This window comes from Lynx rufus, unplaced genomic scaffold (genome assembly GCF_022079265.1).
Source record: "Lynx rufus isolate CCGP_SWC_20201006 ecotype Redwood Valley unplaced genomic scaffold, mLynRuf1.p SCAF_15, whole genome shotgun sequence".
Classification (NCBI taxonomy): domain Eukaryota; kingdom Metazoa; phylum Chordata; class Mammalia; order Carnivora; family Felidae; genus Lynx; species Lynx rufus.
In genome coordinates this window covers 39,051,756-39,068,785 of record NW_025814829.1, presented here as the reverse complement: position 1 = coordinate 39,068,785, position 17,030 = coordinate 39,051,756, and the positions used below count along the sequence as shown (strand labels likewise).

At 34.8% G+C, this 17,030-nt stretch overlaps 1 protein-coding gene across 6 annotated transcripts in view; it reads right to left on the bottom strand.

The window, feature by feature from the left end:
• The window catches only part of SMG7 (SMG7 nonsense mediated mRNA decay factor), a 91,649-nt gene that overhangs the window by 30,804 nt on the left and 43,815 nt on the right, over window positions 1-17,030 (bottom strand). For all 6 annotated transcript variants that reach the window (XM_047076886.1, XM_047076881.1, XM_047076883.1 and 3 more), the window contains 3 exons: window positions 8,322-8,353; window positions 5,672-5,789; window positions 3,807-3,939 (listed from right to left, as the gene is read on the bottom strand). In XM_047076886.1, the coding sequence (XP_046932842.1) occupies window positions 3,807-3,939; window positions 5,672-5,789; window positions 8,322-8,353 (283 nt within the window). The remainder of the gene's footprint in view (window positions 1-3,806; window positions 3,940-5,671; window positions 5,790-8,321; window positions 8,354-17,030) is intronic.

Genomic DNA, 17,030 nt, shown 5'->3' with positions numbered 1-17,030 from the left:
TAATCTTTTAAAAATGCGAACTTTATCATGTTACGTCCCTGCCTCCTCTCCAAAGGCTCGCAACTACACTTAAAAGATTAAAATTCAAAACTCATCATGGCCTAGAAGATTGTATGATGACGTGGATTTGGTCTACACCCTCAGTCTCATAGCTTAATCTGTACTATGTGTAATCAAGAAAGATGTATAAAACATTATTGTTAGCAACACTATTAACTGTTTCAATTATCAAACGAAGACAACATAAAAATGCAAGTAAAATATCCTATTAATGTTAATATATGAAAAAGTTTATTAACGCTCACTCTACAATTGTTTTAACTGTTCAACCACTGCCTAAGGAATGCTGGTGGAGAAAATCAATGCTTATTATAAAAATCGAAAAAATGTTTTTCAAAATTAGATTAGCCATATATTTTTCATTATAAAATAATTTGATTTATCTGCCTATAAAATTTTGTTTACAATTACCATACTCCCTCAATAAAAATGATTCTTGTTTTCCTTCCTTGCAGATTTATCAAGGTGCAATTAAAACTTTGGAAATGTGTTACATTGCATCATAAAAAAGGTTAAAAATCATGATTCTAGGTGATTAACCAATCTGTATAATAACTATAATAAAAATGTATTGTAGCATATGGACTCCTTCCCTCTCTTCCACCATGCCCAGCTGCTCGGGGTCCCTACTGCTCCCCCTACTTCAGCTGTGTTCATTCAAAATTCCACTTTCTACTACATAGGGAGAGGAAGGAATACAGATTTGAATCAGACTAGAGTTTTAAAACTAGACTATATTTCAAAAATCTAAAAGCAACCAGAATGTTATGAAATCTTTCTAAGAAGTTATGGTAGAAATCTGGAATTCAACAAAGCATACATGAAAATAGTGATGGCGGGGTAGGGGATAACACTTTTGTTAATACTCTGAGCTGAGATTCCTCGATTAACATATCCAGTCAAACTGTAATTCAATAACACGATCTTTTCATCATCTTAAAAGATCTTCATAAACATCAACTTATAATAGTTTCATAAATTTGCATTTTACAGATGTCATAATTTAATCATTATTATAAGATATTGGTGCTAATTTTCAAATATTGAGATATGAATTATAATATCTATTTGTTCCTTTAAATATAAATATTATTGTCCTTACTAAATATCCACTGATCTGGGTGGCTTAGATGGTTAAGTGTCTGACTCTTGATTTTGGCCGAGGTCATGATCTCACAATTTTGAGTTCAAGCCCTGCGTTGAGCCTGCCTGGGATTTTCTCTCCCCCACCCTCTCAGCCCCTCCCCTGCTCACACTCCTTCCACTGACCTATGGACAAAAACAAAACAAAACAAAACAAAAAAAACCATATTCAAAAAAAAAAAAAAAAAGAACCTGGTAACATTAGGAAACTCTGAATTAAATGAAAGAACAAAAGAAGAAACTTGAGAAAAAGATATCTGCCAAAAATAATGGAAAAAATTAGTATCTTTCAGTATAAATCAGACAAATCACCACGAAAACAATAGGATCCAAATGATGAGTAGGAAAAGTAAACAATGACTTATACAAAATACAAATATCTAATAAAATAGGAATGCAGTTCAATACTAATAACCCAAACATTAAATTTTAAAAGAAAAATTATTTTCCATCTAATAAGTGTAAGTTACTCATTTAATCATGCATTCACTTTTACTGAAAACACTTAACGCTGGCAAGCATGCATCAAGATAGATACTTTTGCAGGGGCGCCTGTGTGGCTCAGCCAGTTAAGTGTCCGACTTCAGCTCAGGTCATGATCTTGCAGCTTGTGAGTTCAAGCCCCGTGTTAGGCTTTGTGCGGACAGCGTGGAGCCTGGAGCCTGCTTCAGATTCTGTGTCTCCCTTTCTCTCTGCCCCTCCCCCACTTGCGCTCTGTCTCTCTCTCTCAAAAATAAATAAAAATTAAAAAAAAAAAAATGGACACTTACATACACTGCTGATGGAAATATAAAAATATAAGTGATAATCTCCTGGGAAATAACAATGTATGTTAATAGTTTTATAACTTGATTATCCAATGATTTTATTCATCATCCAGTGAAGAATTGTCATCATCAAATAATCCAATATTAGAGAAAATGCTTATCAAACTGCATGACAATACAAGGGAAAACTTACATGTTTATAAAGTAGATATAATACTGGATATGTACAACTATGTACAAAATTATTAAAGCATCAGAAGAATATATATTAAAGTAGTAATTTATCCTGAACAGAATTAAATCTTTTTCTGTGTAATTTCCAAATTTCTTAAAACTAGTATGCATTATTTTTATAATTAGAAAGCAAAAAGGAATATCTATTAATGTATCCATCTCTTCATTTAGACTAGATATTCCCTTAAAAAAAGGAAAAGACTATCTCTTTTCCCTTCATATCCTCAGTATCTGTAGTGTGCCTTAGAACAGTAGGCTTTTAAAAGCCACCTTGTGGAATGAATTAATCTTTAACATCTGCCTTAAGGACTAGTTAGTGGCACACTGCAATCCCTCTCTCCAGAAGTACCAACTTCTACTGCTAGAAGTTGGCATCCATTTAAAAATTAATTTTGAAAAGAAGAACCATACTTTAGTTCTTTCAATGATCAACTGTGAAGAATGTTTTAGTCTAAGTAAAACAAATAATCTCTTGTAAGATGATAGCTAACTATGTGACAACTTCCAACACAGCCTTTCCTTTTCCTTCATTCCGAGACATGGTAAAACCAAAATGGAGCCGAAATACAGGTAGCAACGGTCAAGCAGCAAGCACAGAGAGAATGGCCAAAGATTTCTTTTAGTCTAAGATCTTCAAAACTGTGTCTCGCCATTCTGAGAGTTTATACACATTCTATTAATTATGAATGCTACTACAAATGGATGAGATGAAGTTTTCTAAAATATTCTGTTTAAAGAAAATTCATTGTTCGGAAAGAAGATTTATGTACTGTTTAACCCGCCCGGTTTAGAAGTTTTATCAGCATGTAACCAAGCACAAGATAAGTCTCTGAGGATGATAAATCATTAAAATAATAAAGTAATCATTTTATTATTAAAATGGAGGAAAATTTACTTCATTTCTTAGGTAGCTTAACAGCATTTAAAGCTTCAGATAAATTCTACTTTATAAACACATTAATACTATGAAAACTCACTTGATATCACAAATTTTGACTATTTCTTACCTGGCACAACACAGCTGTTACTTTCACAATGAACTATACCCATACCCATAAATTCACATTTGCTCTAATACCACTTATAACAGACTACTTTTGCTGTTTCACTAAGATATGGCTCTCATGACCCTTTTTCTACTCACACAATTATATCTCCAAACGTTAAGCCAAAACATAAACTTAAAAAAAAAAATTTTTTTTAATGTTTATTTATTTTTGAGAGAAAGAGAAACAGAGCATGAACAGACGAGGAGCAGAGAAATAGGGAGACAAAGAACCAGAAGCAGGCTCCAGGCTCCGAGCTGTCAGCGCAGAGCCTGACGCGGCGCTCGAGCTCACAAACCGCGAGATCATGACCTGAGCCGAAGTAGGACACTTAACCGACTGAGCCACCCAGGAGCCCCATAAACCTTTTTTGATTGAATCTTTTTTGTTTTAAAGGTCTTATGGTCAACAATCTGGGATATTTTTATTCACTTGAGGGATTATAGGTGATCAACTCCTGGATGCCCCCATAATCATAACAAAAAGTACTTATTAAACAAGATGTGTATAAAGAACATTCATGACTAGGAGAACTGATATACAATGCAGAACTCACCTGAGTATAGAAGCCACTAGCTGCCTCTAGGAACAGAGATAGGTTTGCCTGAACTTCACTCCGATTCGGGTTTGCTCGATTCTTTGCCTGGCCTTGTAGTGTTGTGATCTGATTCTTAAAGGCATGATTCCAGCTGAAAACAAAATGTAATTCTATTTGGTATAGCAGTGACTCACTGGGCAGACACTGGTCCCCCTGAGAACAAGAAAGAACTGTTTGTTATAATTATAACACACTAGACAGTAAACCTGCATTAAAGTTACTCATTTAAATAACTTTATGCTCCTCTTTGAGCAAGACCAGACATGCAATAGAATCCAACCGACCTTAGTAAACACTTACCAAATGTTCGAATAATCAGACTGTGGCTTCAGTTATTAATCTTTTAGAACTACTATAGTTAAAGCCTATTTAGGAATCCCAGTACAAAACAAGAACTACAGTCACAAGACCAAAGTAAAAGTAAGCTATCAACAAACTGCCATATACACTGTGCCAAGAAATGACTGAGTATATCCTTATTGACAGGTATAAGGGGAAAATTTCTTTTTCAATATTAAGCCATATCTCTTATTTCCATAAAATCTATTTCCCACAGCACTCTGTTCTAATTCTTTTTAATGCTTTCTTTATTTCTCTTGGGGTTAATGTTTTCTTCACAGCTTGAAAGATAAGTTCATTTTTTGATATTTCAATTTTGGCTATTTAAAATAGGAAAAAACACAGTGCTGAAATATGGCATATCAAAATTCTATTATAAAATGTTTTTCTTGAATCAAGCTGTGTAAAGAATCATTTTAGATTCAGTTAGGGTGAAATACAGTCATTCCTTAACTTGGAAACCACAGTGGGGAGTGGGGAAAACAGAAATAGGATGGAGGGAGATTATTACTGGCTTGACTAAAGGAAGCAAACACAGATGAAAGGTCTACAACCTACCTGGAAAGTACCTAATTCTTTATCAATGTCAACTTTTGAGACACTAGAGCACTTGCGTTTTTAATGCTTCATGAGGACAATTGCTCCCTCAGTATTTTTGATGACATTTTATCCTTGCCTCTAATATCATAGATACGGATTCTGAGTGGCTGTGATTAAGCTCTTTTACTACTAGAACTCCTAAAAATATAAAGTATCTAAGAAAGGTGAACAATATAGGAAAAACTAATCTTCACCACAACTTAGGGTACTAGGCATTACTAAATAGAATATTCTTAACTGATTCTTAATATTTCATCAGGCTAATATCCTTGATCCAATTTATAAGGCAAGGCCCTCCACAAAAGGCATTTATTTACTCACTTGGGAATCTGGTCATCTGTCATTTCACCTCTCATAGAAAGAACAAGTGGAATAGCCTAAATATACAAAATCTTTCTTTAGTTTTATTGGGGGGGGGGAGGAAATACCTACTTATTTTATAAAAGGAAGAAGTTCCCTTACAATGCAAACACATTTTCCTTTGGGAGAAATTTATAGAATCACATTCACCAAAGATTTATCTAAAGTTTACTGTTGAATTTCTTTTTTAGTCATGGTTTAAATGCAGGACTGAACACATACAGAGAATCCAAACACTGTCTCTTAGTACTTGAAATATACATAGATTTGTTTTTATGATATAACCCAAAGACCTGAATAAGACTCAACTTCAAGCATTCTCCTCTTGCTGCCTAAGACTATCTGAAGTAATAACAATGGTCAAATATTCTGTTCAAAAAAAATCACAAGTACTAGAATTTTTTGTTTTCATTGAAAGACCTTACTCTGAGACAGGTTAAGAAGAAACAACCAAATTGTTTTTTATTCTAAAGTCTTGGTGAGACTCTTGATCTTACAGGGACATCCCAAATGATAGTACTTACAGATCCTGTTCTACTTTCTTGTCTAAAGCGTATTCCAAATCAGTAACTAGCATTTTCTGGTACAGGTCCTGCAGAGCCTGCCTGGATGTCCAGACCTCAGCTGGACCCAGCTTAGAATCTGAGTAACAAAACAAACAAACAAACAAACAAAAAACAGCAGATATATAGAAAAACAGAGTTAAAACCATTATACTACACCAATGACTCCTTCCCTCTCCACTCCCCAAAGCAAAAACCTGCTTCATACCATAGATTGCTGCAGAAGTTTTATACTACTACATTTTAAAACGACTCTCACCTTCAGGCTAATGACTGAATCTGGTTCAAAATGCTTGTGTATTTGTCTTTTAGCTTTGAAATAACACCATGAAAAAGGCTAAAAAACAAAAAAAACCCGAATGGTGCACCCTTTGCTTTAGTTTGGATTTCTACGTATTCATATCACAGGAAGCCATATGCCACAAAAGTCCCCCCATTTGAAATGATGAACTGCCAAGATGGTCTGTTTACTCTCATAAGTGTATCTCTGTCCAGAGCAGCTTTTTTCTTTTTATTCTGAATCATTCTCAACTGTCCTTACAGAATCTTCACGTCTGTTCACAATCCAGCAGCTGTTTGCGCATTCTGCTGTTATTCCTACTCTATATAATGTCAACCCGATAAAGCCATAACAGTAAGGGTTATTTTAATGATTGATAAATTGCTTGCCAAGAAACTTTTGTGAGCAATCCATACTTGCCATTTAACATAAATGAGAATTTGCAGCACATGATGATTAAGCTGCTCAAGAGGCCAAATGAGAGATTGGGTGAAAGATGAAATCAGGAAGTCAGGCTATGACAAAATGTAATACTCAGTTGGGGCCGTACTGTCTGCCAGAGTCCTGAAAGACACATTAGCCTTTCTGATTACTAGGCTTATGAGTGCAATAACTGACAGTGATCTGCCCCAATAGAAGAATTTAATAAAAGACTTTTCAATTAGGCTTCTGATTACATTTGATATTTTACTGGGACACAATGGCATAATCTTTACTCTTCTCTAGGTCTGCAAATAAAATCTCCTGAGTTAATCCTCACAAGAGTTTGTGACTAAAAACAAAACAAAACAAAACAAAACAGGATGTAGTGTCAGCTTCTTGGTCCCTTATTAGGTTTTAGGGCTAAACAGATTTATAGATTTATTCAGTCTTGTTTCAATTCATCGATGGCAAGGTAAGGATTATAAGGGATCACTAACTCTGTTTTATCAGACAGACTACCATTTAAATTACTTCATATCTTAATGTTTCTAGGCAGCCAAATGTCCCCTATAAAAGCCAAACCCTAACCCTACTTCCTGAGGGTATTCAATACTTAAGAAAAAGTAAAAGGTATAGTCAGCCTAACATCACTCCATGCACAATTTTGGTCACATAATGGAGATTATGCCTACCATGACAAAAGCATAATATAGTGCCTCAGAGCTGACACCAATATCCGTAGTAAGGAAGATGACGACAGTTATGTTAATAATGGGGAAGAACTGAGGTGCTATACTAAGTATACCTGTAAAAAGTGTTTTTAGCATTTTTATTTTTATCTTAAGAAGATGACGATGATATTACCACATTCTTAAAACATTAGCATCAACATTAACACTGGCCTGCAATGTTGAGAAAAAGACATCTAAAGAGTCTTAATTTCCTCTTGATTGTAAAGTCTGGCCAGAATGCTGGTTGTAACAGTTTAACTCTTTGTGGATTTCACTGCAGAACTAAAGTCCTCAAAAATCAGAATGAGATTCATTATCACATTATCTCTTTTTATACTTTAGAACAGCATATGCTGCTATAGAGAGCATACTGATCACTACATAGTGCCATATATTTCCTAATTTTGGAGTTAAAATCATCTGCTCCTTCTAGGGACTTTCAGTTCTTCTTTCAAAAATACCCTGGCTATTCAAAACAAAAAAAGGGAGAAAAGAAAGGTGGCAAGGCAGTTCGGTCAATTTCAAGGACTTTTAGTACAGTTTTCCTACAAATATTTTTTCTCAAGGTTTACTTACTATTCAAGTTTGGAGAATTATCAACAGGAAGACATGAACTTAATACCATAAGGTATTTTTATTTATATGGTATATGAATTCTTTCTTCTATGTCTTAAATTGATGACAAATAGTTCATAAAAATTAAATGGTTATATGCATTAAATTAGGTAATATTCAATACAATGTAGCACAGATTATATAAAATTCTTAACCATCTAAGTAAGAATTCAAAGTTCAGGGGTGCCTGGATGGCTCAGTTGGTCAAGTGTCTTGATTTCAGCTCAGGTCATGATCTCATGGTTCATGGGTTCAAGCCCCACACTGGGGGAGCTGTCAGCACAGAGCCTGCTTAAGATTCTCTCTCTTCTTCTCTCACTGCCCCTTTCCTGCTGGCTCACACGTGCGTGTTCTCTCCTTCTCTCAAAATAAATACATAAACATAAAAAAAAAAAAGAATTCAAAGTTCAAAACAGTAATTATTTAAAGCAAATTTTAAGTCATCATCCCTTTTGGCAACTAGGACAGTGCAACAAGTAACATAGGAAAGATGAGACCCTTCCCTTAATTCCGTTAATGGTATATAAAATAAGCTGTGAAAACCAAATGAGCCAGCCAGTACCTGTCATGTCAGCCTTCAGGACTTCTGCCTGCCTAAAAAAAAGGGAAAAAAGAACATCAGTTAGAAACAAACTAGGCCTACTCAACGTAAGTAACACTAAAACCTAAAAGTTAGGTGAAATCATATACTACATCAAGATGTATAGCACCTCTATTTGTGACATTGCAAATAGTGTCCCTACTTTAATATCCAGGGTAGCACTAGGTTTTGGCAAACTGATGCCATAACTTAAAAGTATACAGGGTCACCATGAATTCTATGAGCTCACATTCTTGTGGTTTTCCAAATGTATTTAAGATAATATTAAATGATACTCATTAAACAAAAAATTTTCCCTCAATGCAGCCAGGAAATCCTATGTTTCTCAATTCACTAACCACTATAACTATCTCAAAATTCCCACTTTCCTCAGACATGGATTTTGCCTCCTTCCTGAGGCCGACCCCTTTCAGTAAAGGCCAGCAGCCCCATCTCAGGAAAAACAATGCCCAGTTACTAAACATTACGTTCACACAAACCTCTTCTTTCTCTCTCCTGTTAAAACACAAGAGGCGCTGCATCTCTTATTTAAGACCAGTAATTCCACTTGAGTAGGCTCTTTCTAGACTTTAATAAGAACTTCTCCTCCCTTAATTACCCCCTTCCTCCTTCAATAATTTTGAAACTTCTCTCTATATTGGATCCTTCCTTTTCTTCAGTATTTTAAACACGCTCAAGTCTGTCACAGTTCTAAAATCTTCTGTCCTGCATTCTCCTCCTCTGGCTGTGGCTTCTTTCCTCTCTCAAATTTTTCAAGAGTTGCCTGTAATCAAGAGGTCCAAAACTGAACTCATGACCCATTCCTGGTTCTCTTTCTAGTGTTTTTTGCCCTACCAAATGTATCACTGCTTTCCAATTGTGAAAGGCAGTTACCTCAAAGTCACCTGTGACAACTTTCTCCCAAATCCCTGGTAATCTATCAACTCCAGAGAATTCTACCAACTAAATGTATCTTGAATGTGTGGATTTCCCTTTACTTCCTCTTCATCCACTCACATTCAAGTTATGAACCATCCCTTGCTGGGACTAATGCAAAGCCACCAAACTGTTTTCTCCATTTCACTCTTGCCCTATTTCATTCTGTTCTCCCACTGCTGTCTGGTGGATCTTGTCAAAATGCAAATTCTGACCATACCAACAGTCCCATGCTTTAATGATTTCCCCACTGCTCTTAGAGTAAAAACTAAAATCTGTACTAAAGTGTCCCACAAAGTTCTCTGCACTCCAAAAATTAGAGTCTGCACACTGCTTCTACCATTATTCTCTCTTTTCCTTGATCTCTGTGCTCTAGTTACCGGATTTCTGGTTTCTCCAATGTGCTCCGCTCCCTTCATACACAGCACCTTTGTAAAGAAGAGTCCCTTTGCTAGGAATACCTCTTCCCCTTTTGTCTGGTTAACTATTACTCATACTTTGTCTCAGAAACATAACTTTCTCAAGAAATCTTACTTAGATGAAGGATATTCCCATTTTATACTCTCAAAGCACTTATTTTTTTCTACACAGCAGATATCACAGATTTTAAGAATGCTCACCGTCACAACCCCTATGCCTATTAGCACAGCACCTAGCAATCAGTAGGCATTCAATAAAGATCTTTTAAGTGAAGAAAGGAAAAAGGATAAATCATGTTCATATATTCTAAAAAGTTATGTATATAAACTAATGAGATTTCCATTTCTAAAAACAAACTTGAACATAAAAGCTAGAGAATACACAGAGGTTCTAAAATTTTTACTGTAAATATTAGGTATTTAATATCAGCTGTGAGTTTTAGTTTCATCAAAACATAATGTGAACCTTTTCATTTTCTTAGCTTTTAAAAAATATTTATTTTTTCTAAATTAAGTTTTCAGACAGAATCATAACCGGGTGTTATACAGGTAACCACAAGCCATATAGGAACTATCAGTATAAATGAATAATAAAAATAAATAGCTAAACTTCATCCTCAACTGTAACATCACATCAAATCCCATTATTCATATTACCTAGCTCCACTGTTTACTTTGGGTATTAAACTTTTGCAACTAAAAAAACAAACTACGTTCACAAGGCTTGTTGGCTTATACCATTAAAACCTAAGATTATAAAATGTAATAAAAAATACCAAATATCCTACAAACAATGTTATATACAAACCTAATGTCAACCACAAATCAAAAACCAGTAATAGATATGCAAGTAACAAAGAGAAAGGAATCTGAGTATATCACTAAAGAAAGCCAGCAAATCACAAAAGAGAACAAGAGAAGAAACGATCAGAGAACTACAAAACCACCACAAAACAACTAACAAAATGGCAATAAATACTTATATAACAATAATTACTTTGAATGTAAACAAACTAAATGCTCCCATCAAAAGTCACAGGGTAACAGGGTGGATAAAAAGAGCAAGGCCCATCTATATACTGCATTTAAGAGACTAATTTCAGACCGAAAGACACCTGCAGACTGAAAGCACAGGGATGGAGAAACGTCATGCAAATGGCTGTCAAAAGAATGCCAGAGTAGCAATACTTAAAGCAGACAAAACAGACTTTAAAACAAAGACTGTAACAGAGAATGACACTATATAATAATAAAGGAGACAATCTAACAAGGTAACACAATTGTAAATATTTATGCACCCAACATGTAAGCACTCAAATACATAAAACAGTTAATACAATAATAGTAGGGGGCTTTAACACTTAACATCAGTGGACAGATCATCCAACCAAAAAATCAGCAAGGTAATAGTGGCTTTGAATGATACAGTGGACCAGATGGATTTAACAGATATATTCAGAATATTCCAGCCTAATATAGCAGAATACACATTTTTTTCACGGGCACATGGAACATTCTCCAGAGGAGATCACATATTAGGCCACATAACAAATCTTAACAAATTCAAAAAGATCAAAGTCATACCATGCATCTTTTCTGATCATAACACTATGAAACTAGAAATCAACCACAAGAAAAAATCTGGAAAGAGCACAAATACATGGAAATTAAAAAAACATGCTACTAAACAATAAATGGGTCAACCAAGAAAACAAAGAAATTAAAAATTTTCATGGAAACAAATGAAAATACAATGATCCAAAAATCTTTGGGATGCAGCCAAAGCAGTCCTAAGAGGGAAATTTATAGCAATACAGGCCTACCTCAAGCAACAAGAAAAGTCTCAAATAAGCAATCTAACTGTAAACCGAAAGGAACCAGAAAAAGTACAACAAAACCCAAAAGCATTAGAAGGAAGGAAATAATAAAGAGTAGATCAGAAATGATACGTAGAAACTAAAATAAACAACCTAGCCTTAAAGCTAAAGGAAGTAGAAAAAGAACAACAAAACCAGGAGAAGGAAAGAAATAATAAAGAGTAGAACAGAAATGATATAAACTAAAAAAACAGAACAGACCAATGAAACCAGGAGATGGTTCTTTGAAAAGATCAACAAAATTGATAAACCTCTAGCTAGACTCATGAAAGAAAGAAAGAAAGAAAGAGAAAGAAAGAAAGAAAGAAAGCAAAATCACTAGTGAAAGAAGAGAATTAACCAATACCACAGAAATACAATTATATGCCAACAATACTGGACAACTGAGAAGAAACAGATATAATTCCTGGAAACATATAACCTACCAAAACTGAAGCAGGAAGAAATAGAAAATTTGAACAGACTGAGATTACCAGCAAAGAAACTGAATCAGTAATCAAAAAACTCCCAAAAAACAAAAGTCCAGGACCTTAAGACTTCACAGGGGAATTCTACCAAACATTTAAAGAAGATCTAACACCTATTCTTCTCAAACCATTCCAAAAAGTACAAGAAGGAAAACTTCCAAAATCCACTCATTCTCTTCATTCCTGATACCAAAACCAGATAAAGACACCATAAAAAAAAAAAAAAAAAAAAGAGAGAGAACTACAGGCCAGTATCTCTGATGAATATGATGCAAGAATCCTCAACAAAATACTAGCAAACCAACAATACATTAAAAAAATACATCCAACAATACATTAAAAAAAATCATTCATCATGATCAAGTAGGATTTATTCCCAGGATGCAAGGGTGGTTTGATATTTGCAAATCAATCTGATACATCACATCAATAAGAGAAAGGATACATACCATATGATCATTTCAACAGATAAAGAAAATGCATCTGACGAAGTACAATATCCATTCATGATAAAAACCCTCAACAAAAAAACAGGTTTTGAGGGAACATACCTCAACAAAGGCCATAATAAAGGCTGAACATCATACTTAATGGGGAAAAAAACGAGAGTGTTCCCCCTAAGGTCAGGAACAAGACAAGGATGTCCACTCTCACCACTTCTATTCAACATAGTACTACTGGAAGACCTAGCCACAGCAATCAGACAATAAAAAGAAATAAAAGGCATCCAAATCGGTAAGGAAGAAGTAAAACTTGCACTATTACAGATGACATGATACTGTGTATAGAAACCTTAAAGGCTCCACCAAAAACTACTAGAACTGATAAATGAATTCAGTAAAGTCACAGGATACAAAGTCACTAATACAGAAATCTGTTTTATTTCTGTACACTAATAATGAAGCAGCAGAAAGAGAAATTAAGAAAACAATCCATTTACAACTGCACCGAAAGCAACAAAATACCTACAAATAAACTTAACCACAGAGGTAAAAAACCTATACTCTGAATACTATAAAACATTAATGAAAGAAATTGAAGATGACACAAAGAAATGGAAAGACACATGCTCATGGATTGGAAGAACAAATATGTTAAAACATCTAAACTACCCAAAGCAATCTACAGATTTAATGCGGTCCCCACCAAAATACTAACAGTATTTTTCACAGAACTAGAACAATCCTAAAATGTATATGGAACCACAAAAGACCCCAAATAGCCAAAGCAATCTTGAAAAAGAAAAGTAAAATTCCAGATTTCAAGATATACTACAGAAAGTTGCAGTAATCAAAAAAGTATGGCACTGACACATAAACAGACACAGATCAATGGAGTAGAATAGAAAACCCAGAAATAAACCCACAATTATATGGTCAATTAATCTTCAACAAAGGAGGAAAAACTATACAATGGGGAAAAAAAATGGTGTTGGGAAACACCAGCTCCAAAAAAATGGAGCTGGATCACTTTCTTACACCATACACAAAATAAGGTCAAAATTAGACTAAAGACCTAAATGTTGAGACCTGAAACCATAAAAATCCTAGAAGACAGCACAAGTAGTCATTTCTCCAACATCGCCCATAGCAACATTTTCTAGATATAGCTCCTAAGGAAAGGGAAATAAAAGCAAAAATAAACTATTGGGACACATCAAAACAAAAAGCTTCTGCACAGCGGAGGAAACAATACAAAAAAAAAAAAAAAAAAACCTAAACTAAAAGACAAACTACCGATTGGGAGGAGATATTTCCAAATGTCATGTCTGATAAAGGGTTAGTATCCAAAATATAAAAAGAACATAAACAACTCAACACCAGAAACACAAATCATCCAATTTAAAAATGGACAGAAGGCATGAACAGACATTTCTCCAAAGAAGACATAGAGATGGACAAAAGACACATGAAAAGATGTCAACACTGGTGCATCTAGGTGGCTCAGATGGTTAAGCGTCTAACTCTTGATTTTGGCTCAGGTCATGATCTCATGGTTCATGATTTCAAGTTCTGCACTGGGCTCTGTGCTGACAGTGCACAGCCTGCTTGGGATTCTCTCTTTCCCTTTCTCTGTTCCTCCCCAACTTGTATGCTCTCTCTCTTTCTCTGTCTCTCCCAAAATAAATAAACTCAAAAACAAAACAAAAAAAGATGTTCAACATTGATGCAAACCAAAACTACAATGAGGTTATTACCTCACACCTTTCAGAATGGCTAAAATAAGAGGGCACTTGTTGGGATGAGCACTGGGTGTTGTATGGAAGCCAATTTGACAAGAAATTACATCAAATAAATAAATAAATAAATAAATAAATAAATTTCTTAAAAAAAAAAAAAAAAGAATGGCTAAAATGAAAAACACAAACTGGTGCACCTGGGTGGCTCAGTCAGTTAAGCATCCGACTCTTGGTTTCAGCTCAGGTCAAGAACTTGAAGTTTCGTGAGTTTGGGCCCTGTGTTGGGGTCTGTGCTAGCAGCATGGAGCTTGCTTGGGATTCTCTCTCTCCCTCTCCCTCACTCGTGTCTGTTTCTCTCAAAATAAATAAACTTTAAAAAAAAAAACCACAAGAGGGGTGCCTGGGTGGCTCAGTCGGTTGAGCATCTGACTTCGGCTCAGGTCATGATCTCATGGTTCGTGAGTTTGAGCCCCGTGTCGGGCTCTGTGCTGACAGCTCAGAGCCTGGAGCCTGCTTCAGATTCTGCATACCTCCCCCACTCTCCGCCCCACCCGCTTGTGCTCTGTCTCTGTCTTTCAAAAATGAATAAACATAAAAAAATAAAAATAAAAAAAAAACCCACAAGAAATAACAAGTGTTGGTGAGGATGTGGAGAAAAAGGAATCCTCTTGCACTGTTGGTGGGAATACAAACTGGTGCAGCCACTGTGGAAAACAGTTTGTTGGTTCCTCCAAAAGTTAAAAAAAGAACTACCCTATGATCCAGTAATCACATTATTGGGTATTTACCCCCAAAATACAAAAACACAAATTCAAAGGGATACAATGCACCCCTCTGTTTACTGCAGCATTATTTACAATAGCCAAATTATGGAAGAAGTCCAAATGTCCACTGATAGATGAATGGAGAAAGAAAATGTGGTATAATATAATGTATAATGGAATAGTATTCAGCCATAAAAAGAATGAAATCATGCCATTTGCAAAAACATGGATGGAGCCAGAGAGTATAATGCTAAGAAAAGTAAGAAAGACAAATACCATATGAGTTCACTTATATGTAGAATTTAAAAAACAAAAACAAATGAGCAAAGAAAAAAGAGACAGACAAACCAAGAAACAGACTGGTAACTATAGAAAACAAACAGATGGTTACCAGAGGGAAGGTGGGTGGGGGGAAGGGTAAAATAGGTGATTAAGAGAACACTTATCATGATGAGCACTGAGTAACGTATAGAATTACTGAATCACTATATGGTACACCTGAAACTAATATAACAATCTATAGATTGTTAACTATAGAATTAAAAACTTAAAAAAGAAGAATGCCATATATCCTATTCTACCCATGTCAAAAGAACACACTCTTCCAAAACACACACACACACACACACACACACACACACACACACACACACACAAACAAAAAATACAACATCCTACCGGAGCACTAATTTATGAAACTTATACCGAGAAAGCCAGTGCTAATTATATGCATCTTTACTAGACTCAACAGTGTTTTCATTCTGTCCCTGCAAAGTTACAAATACATTTTACTATGCTTCCAGACATTAGCTTAAAAAGTTTACACTCAAGTATACACAAGATATCTTATACTTAGAATCATGTGTCTAAAGGTTATTTTCTCATTTCAAGCAAGATCTGCTTGTAAGTATCATTTCAGTATGCTACCATCTGCCTAATGAGGACACCAACTTTCTTTCAAAGATTTTATTGAGCATATTACAGGAACTATTTACAAACAGCCTGTTTCTCTTAGAGGCTGTAAAATAAGATAATTAAGTCTAATAATGTCTAATGTAAAATCTAGCTATTCCGGTAGCAGGCTTCCACTGATAAACAAAGATCAAAATTTTAATTTATATTTTTATATACTACAATCTGTCCAAGAGAAACTGTAAAACTAAAAATTCAAGCACTAACAAAAGTGCAAAAACGTGATAAAAATTGTCTGACAAAAATGTTAAAGCATCTTGAAATCCCAGGAGTTTTGGTTCCTCAGTATGACAAGAGTAAAGAGGTGCTCATTCTGTGCACAGTTCTCTATTAGTTGTGAAAGAGATACATTAATGACTAAAATAATCTTGCTAAATTGAATGGATGAAAAGATAGCTAAATGGAAAATCTAATAACCTGAAGATGTCGAGTATTACTCCTCTTCTATAAACAAGGAAACTGAAGTTCTGAAATGTGAAACAATTTGCCCAGTCACAAAGCAATTAGGTAGAATTAAGTACAAACTTAGTTCTGACTCTGAAGTCCAGTAATTTCTACTTCTTTCAAGTTAGAATTTAAAAATTCTGTGACATAAAAAGCTAACATAGACTCTGTCAACTAAACACTAACATGTAAGTCACCTCGCCTAAATTAAAAGATTTGTTAAAATAGAAAACAAAATTCTACCTGAGATTTTTAATAAAAAAGACCACAAGAAGTAAAATTTATATTCCAGTACAGCAGTCAGACTATGGGTGAAATTCCTTCCTTTACTCTGAATCTCTTTTTGTAAATAAACTTTACTGGGACACAGTCATGCCCATTCATTTATGTACTGTCTATGGCTGCTTTCTGCTACAAGGGCAGAGCTGTGTAGTTGAGACAATGACCACATGGCCCACCAAGCCTCAAATATTTATTACCTGGCCTCTTTACAGTAAACTTTGCATCTCCTGCTCTGGGGAGTACCTGATCAAAAAATAAGAAGTAAAATATCTATTAAGTTCTCAAGCCAAATAGTTTTTCCCTATGAGGAATCATCAATAGTTTCCTTAAAGATCTATTTTTATTAATGTT